Genomic DNA, 16,933 nt, shown 5'->3' with positions numbered 1-16,933 from the left:
CAAATGCTAGCAGACTGCTCCACTGAGAAGTTGCCCTTATGCAATGACAGCTCAGACCTTCTGGAAAATTTCGAATATTACAGGTAGGCGCTCTTTTCTGTGCATTGCTCAGAATCGTCTGTGCATCACATGGAATGCTCATTTTAATACAAATGAGCTCATTTTCATAGATTTGCATAGTGTTTTTGTTCATTGCTTCTACAAACGGTAAAAGCAGTGCCAAGACCCTTTGTGCATTAACCCCCGGATTCTATATAGTGCACCTAGAGATCTGCGCCAAAATCCAAGCATATTCTGTAACAGCACACGTAAGTTAATTGGTTTAACAAGCCAATCAGCCTTGTTAACAGCACTTAACAAGCAATAATGAGCACTAATTGGCAATAATTAGAATTTACGCACACAACTCCCTAAGCATATTCTATAACACACTGCGCCTAAAGTTTAATGCACGCAGGCAAAAAGGGGTATGGTTATAGGCGGGGACATGGGCATTCCATTGGCATTCTGAAATTTACACGTGTAGTTATAGAATATGGCCCAGTGCGTGCAAATCTATGTGCTGGGATTTACGCCACATATTCATTGGTGTAAATGGATGCGTGCAGTTTTAGGCGCTGTAATATCAACTATGCATATTCTATATACCATGCCTAAATCTAGGTGCCACTTAAAGAATACGCTTAGTCGGCAATGTTTTCTGCACAGATGTTTTAGGTGCCATAAATAGAATCTTCCCCTAAGTGCACAATAACGTGCAAGCTAAACTGGCTAAAACCAGTTTAAATGAAATGTTACAAGTCCGGTTTGCTTTGAGCAACTCTTCCTAATTTCTTTATGGAACTAGTTTCTTTGCCTATAGATACAATAGGAAAAGAGCCTTAATACATCAGTTTCTGCTATTGCTGATCTGGGAGAGGATTCTCCGCACCCCCCCCCCTAAAAAAAAATCAATGGGAACAATGTTGGAGGGATGGGGAAGTAAAAGTGAGAGTGCTCCTTATTGTTATAAATTACATTGGCTTCCGGTTGCAGCAAGATGTTGTTTTAAGCTGTGGAATGTTCCTTCTTATTGGGTAGGATTTTTCAATGTGTTGAGACGACAGCAGTTGTGGGGACAAATATCTCTGTTATTTCCCTCAGTTAACTCAGTCAAATATTTAAAACAGCATTCGGCTTCAATTCCGTATCACGCTGCAACAGTTTGGAATACTATTCCTTTATCTGTACGTGCTCTCAATTATTTCATAAACAACTTAAAACCGCTATGTTTAAGAAATATGTGAATTGATTTTCTTAGATTTTGCTTTTTAATATGTAAGTTCCCAGATACCTGTTCTGGTGCTTCTTCTTTTTCATGTGATCCACATAGAACTATGAAGGTTAACATGTTATATAAGTCCATAGTGTAATGTAATGTAATGCTGGCTCCTAAATGTAATAAAAATTTGTTGAGTCCTGATTCTAGAGAGAGGGGGGAAGGGAGAGATATGGATATAAATATATCTAGATATATACATTTTGCTAGTGTTTGCATGCTTATTACTTTGGAATAGAGGGTCATTATATGAATCCTAAATAATATACACTCAGGAGTCTTGAGTGTGTAAAGTGCAAGAAAAGAGTCTCATTTTTCAAGAGTTTTCTTACTGATGAATTAACCTCACCTCTTTCAGTTCTTCATAGGTTATCAGCATAACATTTTCATCCTCAATGTGCTTATTCCAGTCAACCAGAAAATCAAAGTAAGGACAGCAGCAGACTACAGAAATAAACAGAAAAAAAAAAGTCAAATAATACAGCGTAGCTTGAGGTATTAAAATACAGCAGTAAACTAGCTTGCAGATGTTAGTTGTGGATACTCAAAGGCTAAGTCCTGACATAATTACTAAACAGGCAAGTCAGGAACGTGAGTGCATCATGAGGTATCACTAATGATGAACTGTAGGTTACAACTTCTGTTAGTATTTCAGTTGTAGACTAACTGACCACAGTGCCATCCAGTAATGTAAATTCCACCCAAGCAACCACTGCAGCTTGGTGGAGGGAGGGATCCAAGTTTAAAGATGTCCTAGTCAGAATTGCTCTCTGATCACATCATTTTCTGAAGTGTCACTCAAGATCCTTTATTTTAAACTTATGGCACTGATGGCACCTGTCTGAGGGGTTGATATTAGAGAGTAGGAGGCGTGACAGCCAGAGAGAAAGTGCCCACTGAAGTTAGGGTCCTGGAGCTGAACGGATTCTCCATCTGTCTCACACAAGCTTACAAGTTTTAAGATCACTCAAGAATTTCTTCTGTTCACGGTATAATTTTGGCATTGTCCCTGTTTGTGGACCGTTGACTTGGGTATTTGATGGGCCATTGTGAATAGTTTGAAATCATTTGTCGTTACTTTGGAGCGTTCAATAAATCTGTTATCCTTGTGGACTCTTGAGCCAACTTTCATCCCTCCCCTTGGTCAAAACACACTTAAAACACAAAGGAAAAACAGAAATGAAATAAAGAGGAAAGTCTAATGTAAGAGAAGCAGAACAACTCATATATAGCGGAAGAGAAACAAACAAAACTCACACATATATACACACACAACCTGTGTCTGAAAATCACATCAATGCTGTCTCTTTCAACTAACCCTCAAGCAACTCTTGATACATACACAATGCATCTCAAACACAAATGCCTACTCTGCCTCTTGCGTACACATGCTCTCTAACATACATACTTTCACATACAGGTCTTTTTCAGGCAAACACACATGCACTATACATGCCTACAAGAATAATTCAGATGTACCCCATTCAACCATCCATGCATCTGGTCAGCCTTATTAATTAAACAATGAAAATTAAAGGACTTCCAGACAGGAACTGTACCGTTTCCACGCATGAATGTGGGGAAGAACTCATCCCAAGAGCTGTAGGATGGAAGCGAAGGCAAACTGTTCGTGAAGTGGAACAATGAGACTGCTGTATCCTTAGGATTTCGAAGCAATACTAACATCTGAAACACAATGAATATTTTCTCTTTCTTTTTCTCTGTTAAACATGTGATGAAATAAGCAATACAACTTACACTTTAGAACGGTCAATAAAGATATTGAAGATTATTTTTAATTACAAATTAACAATGGTAGATCAAATTAATCATTTGGAGGCCCTTTTACAAAGGTGTGTTAAGCTCTATGCATGTTTAGCACGGGCCCAAATGAGTCTGCTGATGTGAAGCGTTTGTTTACACTTTCTAACAATAATAGAACCAGGGGACACAAGATGAAATTAGAATGTGGTAGGTTTAAAATAAATCGGAGAAAGCTTTTCTTTACTCAGCGCGTAGTTAAGACTCTGGAAATCATTGCCGGAGAAGGTAGTGACGGCAGCTGGCCTTGCTGAGTTTAAAGGGGGTCTGGATAGCTTCCTGAAGGAACAGCCCATTGATCGTTATTAAATTTTGGGTTTTTGCCAGGTTCTTGGGGCCTGGATTTGCCGCTGTCGGGGTCGGGGTGCTGGGCTTGATGGACCTTTGGTCTTTTCCCAGCGTGGCAGTGCTTATGTGCTTATGCAATTTCAGACTTCTCATGCACCCATAATGCCTGGATGATTTATTTATTTATCTCCCCCCACATGCACTGTTTCTGGTGGTAATCAGCAGTTGATGCGTGCTGACCAGTCACCGCGCATGCAACGTGTGAGCCCTTACCGCTAGATCAATGGGTGGCGTTAAGGGCTCAGGCCAATTTTAGGTGTGTGCTGGTTTCAGGTTTACAACATGGCTTTTTCCCATCCCATTAAAAAAAGCCCTTTTTGCAGACGCGGGAAAAACTGGACCAAATACACACCTACACTGCCGCAGGCCACCTTTTACCGTGACTTAGTAAAAGGACCCCTTGGTAAGGAGCTGCTTTCTGACTATGAGAAAATTAAGGAGGGTACAAAAATATTTACTACAAGCAGCATTTGGATTAATAGTTCAATTCCTCATTTTGTGTAAATTAGACTACTGTGATATTATTTATTTATTTGGGTATCATATAAAATTTGCAAAAAAGGGTTCAAACAATTCAGAATACTGCAGTTTGTCTAATTTATGCCTTGAAATTATCAGATCATATTACTCCGTCCTTTCTTTCCCTGCATTGACTCCCAGCGGAGGCACAAATTTTGTTTAAGCTTGACTGTTTGGTTTTTGAGATCTTGTACGGGATGATTCTGCAATATGAACTAAATTCTATATATGGTGCCAAAAAAACTGGCACTGAAAAAAAACACCGCTCACCGCTATTCTAACACCACACTTAAAGTTAGGTGCGGTTTATAGAATAGCGCTGACACACGGGATCCGCGACTACATTTAGGCATGACCATTTAGACCAGTGGAAAGGTGGTGCAAATGCTCATGCCTAACTTGGGTGTGGATCCCACCGTTATTCTGAAAGAAATGCCCCCAATCCGCCCATGACTCTACCATTTCCACACCCCCATTTTGTCTCGCATGTAAAATTTAAGCATGGGTCCTGCGCCTAACTTTATGTCTGTACATTTTAATTAATTCTAATTATCAATAATTGCTTGGCATTAATTAGCTTGTTCAATTAAATTGCATACACAAATTGGGTGCACGCCCAAATTTGGGTGTTCAATTTGTAGTACTTTTTAAAGAATTGGGCCTTATGTGTAGGTCGACACCAAATCTCAAGTATCAAACTTGTATTTTTATGTTACTATCTTTCCCTACTCCCAGGGGTATATCATCAGAAAAGGTATTTCAACCTTTATTTTCCTACCAGGCTGCTAACCTTTGGTCCATTTTACCTGGAGATATTAAATCACTGAGGGGGTCATTTACTAAGCCGCGGTAGCATTTTTAGTGCATATTAATGATTAGCATGCGCTAAACACTAGAGACGCCCATATATTCCTATGGGCATCTCTTTTTTTTTTTTTTGTTCAATCAGTTTTTATTGTTTTTATAACATTATAAATTTAGTACCAATGACAATAACAGTTAACAAAAAGGTCAATGTACCCAGACTATATAATATACATATATGTATATACATATTGTTATGATTGTGGTCATAACCCCTCTCAAACTTACCTTTTCCTGGTACTCAGCTTTTTAGCTGGCATTTGGTTCGTTTTTCTGTCCTGTCTGAGCTGGCTCTCTCTCTCTGTGCTGGCAGCTTCCAGCAGCATGTCTCTAATTGTCTCACTTCACTGCAGCTGTGAGTGTGGCCTGAGTTGCTCTACCTCTCTTTGGGTGTACTGGCTTCAAGTGCTTCACGGTGTTGCATTGGTGTGGGTTGGGCCTCTCTGGGTCAGTGTGCTTTTGCCTAGGTCTAGGGAGTATGACATCATCAGGGAGGGCCTTGATAAGGAAGTGGTGTTGTTTCCTTCAGAGCCTTTGCAACGGTGGCGTTTGCTTCTGGCTACTTGCTTTAGGTCCAGGTTAGTTTAGTGCAGTCAGTGTGCACTTGTGACTTGTGTGTTTGACTTCCCTGTTTTTCCCTTTGGCTCCTCTACTTTCCCTTTTGCTACGGTGTGTAGCACTGCTGTTAGTGCAGTGCTGGAGTTTGGTGCTGGGAGCACCCTTGTTAGTAAGTGTTTAGGAAGCACCTTTTGTTGTTTGGGTATTTGGCTTTCCTGCTTGTTTCCTTGTGCTTTTCCTCATGACCAGTGTTTAGCTGCTGTAGCTGGGTGCTTAGGAAGCACCGGGGTGAGAACCCATGTTTAGCTGCTGCAGCTTGGTGCTTAGGAAGCACTAGTGTTAGGTCTGGCGTTTGTCTTCCCTTCCTTTTCCCTTGTGGCTTCCCTGCACTTCTGTTAGTGTAGGACGTAGGGGCACCCCTGTTAGTTTCTGTTAAGAGCACTGCTGTTAGTGGAGGGCTTAGGAGCTCTTTGGTTGGTGCCGGGCTTAGGAACACTTTTGGTCAGTTTAGGAGTTAGGCGCACTTCAGCTACAGCCTGTTCTAGTCCTGGTCCCTGTGTCGTCCAGTAAGTCCTGCCGGCTACTCAAATCCAGGAGCTCAACTCCTGGGGGGCTTAGTAGCTAAGTGCAGGTGAAGCTGTGTGGACCAGTCCGGTGTGCTCCAGTCCAGTGTTCCAGTCCTGTGTCCTCCAGTCCGGGGGATTCCAGTCCAGTGTTCCAGTCCGGGGGATTCCTGTCCAGTGTTCCAGTCCGGGGTTCCAGTCCTGTGTCCTCCAGTCCGGGGAATTCCAGTCCCGTGTTCCAGTCCGTGTGTTCCGGCTTGCTGGGCGGTGCCTGCAGTCCCTGCTGGTGTCGGTGTGCTTGCCCAGCGTTGGTTGGTGGGTTTTGCCTGCTGCTGTTGCTCCTCGTCATCAGCCCAAGGGCTCACGTTTGCTCCAGAGCCCGGCCCCGCGGGCTCTGAACCTGAGAACCTGACACGTATGAAGTATGCATGCATATCAGATGTTATAGTATTAATGCTAAAGTTTGAATAGTACCTGTTCATTAATTACTTAACTGGATGAATATTTAATCACCGGAGACCAAATTTTATTATATGCCATAAGGGAACCACATTTCTCTGCTGCTACTTTTTTGTATTTAGCTGTTAGACATACTGAGTTCCACCACATTTCGTAGGTTAATTTTGTGAAATCTTTCCAGTTTTGACATATCAATTTTATAGCCACTTGGATCAATATACGTAGTAGCTTAATTATATGTGGTGATAATATATTGTTAATGCCGAAATCTCCTGCTATTATCGTTTTGTAAGTTAAAGAAATCTTTAAATTTAGTATAAGAGAAATTGTTTTTTCTATGTGAGACCAATATTCATCCAGTAATGGGCAATGATATATTAAATGGTCCAAAGTTCCTATATTGTTACAGCAGGACCAGCAACGATTGGATGCATCTTTTGATATCTTAGATAGTTTATATGGTGTCCACATAGCTCTATGTAATATATAAAATCACAATTGTGTAAGAGCTGATGATTTTGACGATTTATATAGAGATGACCAAATTTCTTCCCATTGATCTTCTGATAGTTGAGAATTGAGTTCTCTATTCCAAATGTTCTGCAAAGCCAATGGAGGATGAGAAGAATGTTCTTGTAGTATTTTGTACCATATGGAAGCCGTTTTCTTTTTTGTATCCAGTTGATGACATAATGTTAAATAACTTGGCGTATCATCCTTTAGAGTATTAATGTTAAAGCTAGAGGAAATACAATGTTTTAGTTGGATCCACTGGAAAAGGCAATGTTTATGCAGATTATATGTTTTTTGTAATTTAGAGAAGGGTATCCATTTATGTTTGTCCAGAAGTTGATGTAGATACCAAATTTTAGCTTCCATCCAATTGGGCCATGCAATACACCTCCCATTGATTTTAAGATTTGGATTGTTCCAGAGAGGAATCATGGTGGTTGAGTTAATTGGTACCTTTACACAAGAGTCCAGTGAGTTGAAAGATATTTGAGATGCAGAGATGATGGGATTAGTTGCTGATTTGTTTGTAAATGACCATGGTAGTAAGCATATTGGGGTATCATTATATAGTTTTGCTTCCCATTTTAGTCATAAAGGTTCTGGTTGTTCTTCTTTAGAGATAATCCATGAGGAGCTTTGTCTAAGTATAAAAGCTTTGTGGTAGTCCTTAAAGTTTGGAAAATTAACACCACCATGTTGTTTAGAAGACTTAAGATATTTTAAGGCTATTTGAGGTGTTTTATTAGACCATAAAAATTTAGATAGGATTTGTTCTATATTTTTGTATGTATTATGATTAAGCATAATCAGTAACATGCTCAATTCATAATTTACCTTTGGAGTAATCATCATTTTTATGGTATCTAATCTGTCCCACCAAGATAATTTAAGTGGTGACCATTTTTTAGACATACTGTATCATTAACACAATTCAGTAAATGTGTTGCGTTGAGGTTAATTGTATCATTAACATTAGTTCCAAACAAAACACCTAAGTACTTCAAACTGTTGGGAGACCATTTGAATGGTGATTGTGTGAATTGATATGATCTTGCTGGCATATTCATAGGTAGCATTTCTGTTTTTGTAGGATTTAGTTTGTATCCAGAGATCAGTGAGTAGTTATTAATAACTTCTAAGATGTAAGGTATGGATGAAGGAGTGGTATATAACAGTACGTCATCAGCATATGCCGAAGGTTTAGCTGATAAATTATCCATTTCTATACCTTTAATATGGTCAGATTGTAATATTGTTAAGAGTAGGGGTTCTAAAGCTATATTAAATAGTAATGGGGATAGAGGACAACCTTGTCTTGTACCTCTAGATGGTCTGAAGGGGGTTGAGAAATGTCCATTAATGAATAATTTGTTGGATGGGCAAGTACAGTATATAGTACTTTTATCATATTTAATGCGTTTTGTGTGAAACCAAACCATTGTAAAGTATGGAATAGATATTTCCATTCAACATGGTCGAAGGCCTTTTCGGCATCAAGACCTATGGCCACATAAGGGGTGTTAGAAGTTTGTGTCTGTATTAGTAGATTAGTAAATAGTCTGGTATTATTATGTGATTGTCTGCCATGCATGAAACCTGTCTGATTAGGGTTTATGATTTTAGGTAGAATGACTTGTAATCTTTCAGCTATGATTTTTGCATAAATTTTTGCATCAATGTTTATTAGGGATAAAGGTCGATAATTTTGTATTCTTTGGGGATCTTTTCCTGGTTTGGGAAGGACGATGGTAGTTACTTCTGTGAAGGATCCTGAAACTTCACCAGATGTAATTAAATAATTGAAAAAGGAACTTAATATTGGGGCAAGTATATCTTGAAAAGTGAGATAGAATTCCAAAGTGAAACCATCAGGGCCAGGCGCTTTTTTTTTGCCATAGCCTTTATGGCTGATAATACTTCCTGATCTGTTATAGGAGTTGTAAATGATATATTATCTTCATGGTTGATGGTGTCATGTTTTATATTGTCTAAAAAGGAAGTATCTATATTATCAGAATTAGTTTCAGATTTGTAAAGATCATCATAAAATTTTAGAAAAGATGTTAATATTTGTTGGTTATCTGTTTGGATGAAATCATTAGAGTCTCTAATATGGGATATATCATTTTTTTCAGCTCTAGTTTTGAGGTAGCTGGCTAACAGATGTCCAGATTTGTTATTACTAGAATAGTATTGGGCTGACTTCATAAAGATTTCTTTATTTGCAGTATTAGCTAATATGGCATTGTATTTATATCTAGCTTTCCGTAGTTTGCTTAGAATGGCCATATTGGAAGGGGATGACTGGTAAGTTTTTTCAAGATGAGCTATTAATTTTTCTAGATCTGTAATTTCTGACATTTGTTGGGTTTTTTTCTTTGCTGCGAATCTAATAATTGATCCACGAATAAATGCTTTGAAAGCATCCCATCTTGTTGTCCAATTAGTATCATTAAGTGTGTTAAACTTAAAGTATTCCAATATATCATTCTTAACTTCATCATTAAATTCAGGATATGATAGTAAACTAGCATTAAATCTCCAGGATTTTGTTTGAGCTTTGGGTGAGAAATCTGATAATTTTATTGAAATATGTGCATGATCAGATAGTCTAATAGTATCAATATGCGTGTCAATTACCTTACTCAATAATGATTCAGATATTAGGAAATAATCAATACGAGAGTATGAATTATGTGGTAAAGAGTGAAAGGTATAATCTCTTTCATTATTATGTAAAATTCTCCAAACATCACATAACTTAAGTTGTTGCATTAGTTCTTTCAAAACATTCCATGCTTTAGTTTTCTTAAATGTAAAGCTTGATCTTCCTATGGGCATCTCTAGCATCTGGCATGCACTAAAAATGCTACTGCGGCTTAGTAAAAGACCCCCTAACTAATTATGATGCTTTAAGAAGTCTATTAAAACGTTACTTTGCAATAAATATGGCTTTGTCTAGACAGTGAATTGTTATTGAATGAGTATTATTATGTTCTGTCTAGAGAATTGTATTGAATGAGTATTATTAAGTTACTTCTACATAAATGATCTAGTTTTCCTTTACTGTAATCCATTCCACTGTGAACCAATATTGGGATGCAGCAGAATGTAATCAAAACTGTAAACTCTAAATGTTCCATCATTGGGTGACCAGCAGTTAAATGATCATTCACGGCAATGTGCAAACTAGAAAATCTGGTCTATAAAAACATTTTCATATAAAGAGCAATGGGTTTTCTACTACTACTACTATAAATCATTTCTATAGCGCTACTAGTCATACGCAGCGCTTCACAATTTAATATGAAGAAAAGACAGTCCCTGCTCAAAAGAGCTTACAATCTAAATCATGACAGACAGACAGGACAAATAAGGGATAAGGGTAGGACAGGCAGGACATATGGGAAAGGGACTAATGAAGAGAGGAAGACAAGATAAAGGTTACGAGCAGGTGACAAGTTGGGAATTAAAAGCAGCATCAAACAGGTAGGCCTTTAGCCCGGATTTGAAGGCGGCCAGGGATGGAGCTTGACGTATTGGCTCAGGGAGTCTATTCCAGGCATAAGGTGCAGCAAGATAAAAGGAACGGAGTCTGGAGTTAGCGATGGAGGAGAAGGGTACAATTAGGAGAGATTTGCCTAGTGAACGGAGTTCCTGGGAAGGAGTGTAGGGAGAGATGAGAGTGGAGAGGTAGTGAGGGGCAGCAGAGTGAATGCACTTATAGGTTAATAAGAGGAGCTTGAACTGTATACAGAAATGGATATGGAGCCAGTGAAGTGACTTCAGAAGAGGGCTGATATGGGCATAGCAACTTTGGTGAAACATTAATTGTGCAGCAGCATTTTGAACAGATTGAAGAGGAGAGAGATGGCTGAGTGGAAGACCGGTGAGAAGCAAGTTGCAGTAGTCCAAGCGAGAGGGTTTTCTAATAAATAATCTACAGTTCCATAAACATGGCTCCAGTGTTTTGTGATACTTATTGGTGCAAGTATGTCTTCCATGATAACCAAACATTTTTATTTTGGTCTTCGCATCTAGAGCACATTTGCTTTATTTGAGAGCCCTTTTACTAAGCTGCATAGGTGCGTACGCGCATCCTATGCAAGTCAATTTGGAGTTATCGCCCGGCTACTGCATGGCCCGGGTGGTAATTTCATTTTTTACGCGCATCCACTATGAGCACAGGAAAATATTTTTTTTTCCTGCGCGCGGTGGAAACCAGGCGGTAATCGTCATTCTACACACATAGATGATTACCGCACTGTTACCACATGAGACCTTACCGCTAAGCCAATGAATGGCGGTAAGGTCTCAGACCCAAAATGGACGCTTGCCAATTTTTATTTTGCCACACGTCCATTTTCATCAAAAATTTGGCCTTTTTACAGGCGCGCTGAAAAATGGATCTGCACACGCCCAAAACACACGCCTACACTAGCGCAGCCCATTTTTCAGCGCACCTTAGTAAAAGGACCCCTTGGTAAGCAAGCACCAACAAGCAAGCTCTCTGCAATGCTGGATGCCAAACTGGAAGGAGAAATAAACATTAATAAATGAAATCAAATGGGTCATAGAAACAGAGAAATTGTAGGCAGATAAAAGCAATAACGATCAAATAATCAAAAAACTTCACTGTACACTGTCTTAAGAGGTTCCAGATGACAATTAGAGAAATGCAAAAATGTATTTCTATCTGTGTCCTTCCTATAGACTATTGTTAGAAAGGACAAACTGTCTTTACTGATCAACAGATCTAAAAAAAGAGATCTGACACTCATGACATGTCAAAATAAAACACAATGTAGGATAACAGGTATTAATCCCTTAATCCAGGACACGGATAGAAATACATTTTTGCATTTTTCTAGTTGTCATCTGGAACCTCTTAAGACAAGCCTTCCATTCTCACAGTTTTTGAGATATAGAAGTATTTATTCCGCTGGAGAAGAGTGTAAATTACAGTCTAAGATTTTGATGAAGAAATTAATATGGAAGGGCTACTCCAAGAAGATACATAAAACTGCATATAAGCAAGCATTTTTCAATGATCATGATCTACTATGTCAAAGTAAAACAAAAGTATAAGATGATCAAAAAATAACTTGTGTGCTGAAACATGGAGCAGGAACAACTCACGTCGCTAAGGGGGTTGTTTACTAAAGCTTAGCTCCCTGGGTCACATGTTTTGGTCATGTCCAGTGGTGCGCTCATTTTGGTTGGCAATGGGCAGACAGGTGTCGGGCATGTGGAGGGTACGGTGGAGGCCTACCCCGGGCCAACTATTTGATGTCTTTTCGGTGCAGGGACTGCTACCAGAGGGACTGAAAGCCTTTTTAAGGAGAGCTGTGTTGATGGGAAAAAGAACAATTTTGCAGCAATGGATCACCCGTGAGGCCCCCTGCACATCGCATTGGCGTAGTGCCATGATGCAATGCTGCTCGGTGGAGAAACAGAGGATCCGTGACCTGGCCTCTGCAAGGGGAGACCATTTTTATAAGGCTTGGTCACCGTTCTGGGACTCACTTACTCCCACAGCAAAAAGCAGGATTTTGAATTGTTAGGGGAAGGTGGGGGAGGAGTAATAGTCGGAGAGTTTGTTTGGAAGCAAAGAGGGGGGGAGGGGGGGAGAAAAACGAAAATCACAGGTTTAGCATTTGTTTGGGCAGATTTGATATGCTTTTCTGTTAGTTAACAATTTCTTTGTGGAATGTTTCTCAATTTTGTGGTCACAATATTTTGTATCGTATGAAGTTGTGCCAATAAACAATATTTATACACTAAAGCTTAGCTCCAGTTATCTGCGGCAGGGCCCATTTTATTCCTGTGGGCCCTGCTGCAGATAACTCGAGCTAAGCTTTAGTAAACAGAGGGGTAAGATATTGAAGAAGCACTGGGGGATGCTCACTGTACTTCTAGTGTTTGCTGATAAGTTAATTTGATAAGTTAATACTGGCAAAAATCCCTCTAGACACTGCAGCACTATATGGATAGTGCTGAGGCAGAGTAAGTGCGGGGTGAGGGTGGAATGACTAACTATATATATAGAGGTGACTTCTATATATGGTGCTGAAAAAAAGCGCTATTCTATAAGCTGTGCTTAAAGTTAGGCGCAGTTTATAGAATAGCATTTATGCCCGGGAATTGCACCTAACTTTAGATGTTGCTATTTGCACCAACTGAAATGTGGTGCAAATGTACATGCCTATCACCCCCTCAGTCAATAACAATGCGCATAAGTGTAAGGAATTGTCCCCGTTCCGCCCATGACCCTCCCATTTCCACGCTCCCTTTTTCAACTTGCACATAAAATTTAGGCACGGATCCTGTGCCTAAATTTATTTATTTATTTATTTATTTTATTTGTTACATTTGTATCCCACATTTTCCCACCTACTTGCAGGCTCAATGTGGCTTACATAGAACCGTAACGCCATTTGCCATTTCTGGTATGAACAAATACAAGGTGATATTATGGTAGAATGAGGTTCAAGTATGGTGAATACATTGGAGGAACTTAGAGAGAAAGATGAAGAGTTAGGATATGCCCATTATGGTCTTTGGCTTCGTTATGTCGCAGATGTCTAGGTTTTTTATGTTGGGTTGGTGGGGTATGCCTTTCTGAACAGGTTAGTTTTTAGGACCTTTCGGAAATTTAAGTAGTTGAGCGTAGTTTTTACTACTTTTGGCAGTGCATTCCATAGTTGTGCGCTTAAATAGGAAAAGCTGGATGCATAAGTTGATTTGTATTTGAGTCCTTTGCTGCTTGGGTAATGGAGATTTAGGTATGAACGTGCTGATCTTGTGGTGTTTCTAGTTGGCAGGTCATATATCCCGGGGCCTTACCGTAAATAATTTTATGAACTGTTGTGCAGATTTTGAAAGCAATATGTTCTTTGGTTGGGAGCCAGTGCAGTTTTTGTCGGAGGGGTTTGGCGCTTTCAAAACGCGTTTTTCCAAATATAAGCCTGCTGCTGTGTTTTGTGCGGTCTGAAGTTTCTTTATGATTTGTTCTTTGCATCCCGCATAGATTCCGTTGCAGTAGTCTGCGTGGCTTAGTACCATTGATTGTATCAGGTTGCGAAATACTTCTGTTGGGAGGAATGGTTTCACGCATTTGAGTTTCCACATTGAGTGAAACATTTTCTTTATGGCGGATTTCGCTTGGTTCTCTAGTGAGAGGTCTCGGTCGATTGTTACTCCGAGAATTTTCAGGTAGGGAGGGTGTAACCTGGGGTGTTGATGTTTGTGGGTTTACACACATATATTGCAATTACATCTAATTAGTGCCAATAATTGTTTGTTAAAAAGCTCTAATTAGCTCATTATTTAATTAAATTGGTGACTTTTATAGAATTAGGGGAATGATGGTGATAGCCAGCAAAAAAGTGGGCGATGGTGATTATTCAGTGCAGCCTCCTTTCTGTTTAGCAGCGCTATTCTTATCTTTTTGAACCTCAAGACCACTGTGTAAAAAAGAAGTCACTACCACCAATGAAAATTGCCCCACCCCCAAAACAATATATATATACATAAAGTGATACCTTTTAATTAGTCTAACTATACATCTTGACGGCAGTTTCCAAATCATTTCCACGCATAAATTAAAGATGCTATATGCAGAAATGCAGCCTTTGAAATTGGCCAGTGTATCTACGGGTAAACGTATGTACATAGTTCCATTAGCTGTACATCAGCAAGGCATTAATGCACATTATCCTGGAGGCATGATTGTGGTAGTGAGTAGATTTACGTGCATACATTATATTTCCAAAAGAATGCGTATATGTTTACTCCCCCACCCCTCACAATGCCAGCCAAACTTCAAGGCAATGTACAGAAGGCAGGACGGGGCAGGGGCGTGGTTACGAGATGGCCAGCTTCGCCCGATAATGGAAAAAAGATGGCCGGCTCTGACGAGCATTTCGCCGGCTGCACTTGGTCCATTTATTTTTAGGACTAAGTCTCAAAAAAGTGCCCCAATTGACCAGATGACCACCAGAGGGAATCGGGGATCACCTCCCCTTACTCCCCCAGTTGTCATCAACCCCCTCCCACCCCAAAAAAACATATTAAAATTATTTTTTTGCCAGCCTCTATGCCAGCCTCAAATGTCATACCCATGTTTAAGAGATATTTGGGAGAGGTCTTGTGTCAGGTACTCAGGTTCAGAGCCCAAAGTCGGACATAGACACCATATCAAAAATGCCCCTCCACGTAACCTATGGAACTTTGTAAGTCTAAGTACTTTGAAAACGAGCCCCTTTGTGGCATTTGCTACAGAACAATAAAAGAACATTTAGATGTCAATTCTATAACAGTGCGCCTATATTTAGGTGCCTAGCAAGTGCCTATTCTGTAAAGGAAAAGTAGGTGCCCACTTGTCCTTATAGAATATTAGCCTTATAAGTAAAATATGCACCTGTAATTTAGGCATGAGCAGTTACACCAGTCATAGAGCTGGTTTAAGTGCTTGCTCCTGTATGCCGGAGATATGCGTGTAACTTATAGTAGTCTATAAGTTTCATGCATGTGAGTCCTGCCCAGTGGTGTGCTGGAGCCGGCTCGCACCGACTCGCAAGAGCCGGTTGTTAAATTTACTGGCATCTTGCGAGCCGGTTGTTGGCCTGTGCGAGCCGACTCGCCTCTGCTCCCCCGCTCGTCCATCTTCCGTCTGCCCTCTGCAGATCTGCCGATAGTAGCCCTGGTTTCCTTCTTGCCCCGCCGCCCTGCCTTTAAAATTTTTATTTTTCCTCGAGGCGCGCCAGCGTTGAAGCGAAGGCAGCAGGCTCAGCTCAGTTCCAGCCTTCGTTCCGTTCCTTCGCATCATGGCTCCGCCCTCCCCTGACGTATTTCCTGTTTGCTTGAGGGCGGAGCCATGATACGAAGGAACGGAACGAAGGCTGCAACCGAGCTGAGCCTGCTGCCTTCGCTTCAATGCTGGCACGCCTCGAGGGAAAATAAAAATTTTAAAGGCAGGGCGGTGGGGCAAGAAGGAAACCAGGGCTACTATCGGGGAGCAGAGCTGCAGAGGGCAGATAGAAGATGGACGACCAGGGGAGTGGGGAGGGCTGGAAGAAGGCAGATGAAGGAGAGGAGGGCAGGGGGGAGACAAGGGTTGCTGGACATGGGTGGGTGGATGGAGGACAGGGGGGAGGAGGGTTGCTGGACATGGGTGGGTGGATGGAGGACAGGGGGGAGATAAGGGTGCTGGTCATGGGTGGGTGGATGGAGGGCAGGGGAGACGAGGGTTGCTGGACATGGGTGGGTGGATGGAGGGCAGGGGAGAGGAGGGTTGCTGGACATGGGTGGGTGGATGGAGGACAGGGGGGAGACGAGGGTTGCTGAACATGGGTGGGTGGATGGAGGGCAGGGGAGAGGAGAGGAGGGTTGCTGGACATGGGTGGGTGGATGGAGGGCAGGGGAGAGGAGGGTTGCTGGATATGGGTGGGTGGATGGAGGACAGGGAAGAGGAGGGTTGCTGGACATGGGTGGGTGGATGGAGGGCAGGGGAGAGGAGGGTTGCTGGACTTGGGTGGGTGGATGGAGGGCAGGGGAGAGCAGGGCTGCTGGACATGGGTGGGTGGATGGAGGGCAGGGGAGAGAAGGGTTGCTGGACATGGGTGGAGGAGAGGTAAGGGAGAGAGAAGAAATGCTGGACATGGGTGAAGGGGAGGGAAGAGTGAGGAATGAGATGAGAAGAGGGAAAAGGAAGAGAGGAGAATAACTGCAAATGGATGGAGAAAATAGGCAGAAGCTGAGGACCAGAAATGAAGAAGAAAGGAGGAAATAAATAAATGGAAAGGAAGCCCTGGAAACGGAGTTAAGAGGACAGATAGCAGCAGAATTAGATACTGGGCCAGCATGAGCAGAAAAACAGTCACCAGACAACAAAGGTAGAAAAAAACTCATTTTATTTTAATTATAGTGTTTGGAATATGTTCACCTTGAGAATCAGGTGCTCAACATT

At 41.1% G+C, this 16,933-nt stretch overlaps 1 protein-coding gene across 1 annotated transcript in view; it reads right to left on the bottom strand.

Annotated features, from left to right (window-relative positions):
* Nucleotides 1-16,933, bottom strand: part of LOC115466676 (sulfotransferase 6B1-like) — an 81,596-nt gene that overhangs the window by 25,835 nt on the left and 38,828 nt on the right. Inside the window, exons 4-5 of the mRNA XM_030198077.1 lie at nucleotides 2,878-3,004; nucleotides 1,668-1,762 (exon numbers count right to left, since the gene is read on the bottom strand). Coding sequence (XP_030053937.1) covers nucleotides 1,668-1,762; nucleotides 2,878-3,004 — 222 coding nt within the window. The remainder of the gene's footprint in view (nucleotides 1-1,667; nucleotides 1,763-2,877; nucleotides 3,005-16,933) is intronic.

This window comes from Microcaecilia unicolor, chromosome 3, assembly GCF_901765095.1.
Source record: "Microcaecilia unicolor chromosome 3, aMicUni1.1, whole genome shotgun sequence".
NCBI classification, from domain to species: domain Eukaryota; kingdom Metazoa; phylum Chordata; class Amphibia; order Gymnophiona; family Siphonopidae; genus Microcaecilia; species Microcaecilia unicolor.
The sequence above is the reverse complement of the archived record's forward strand: the minus strand, read 5'-3'. Positions and strand labels throughout refer to the sequence as shown.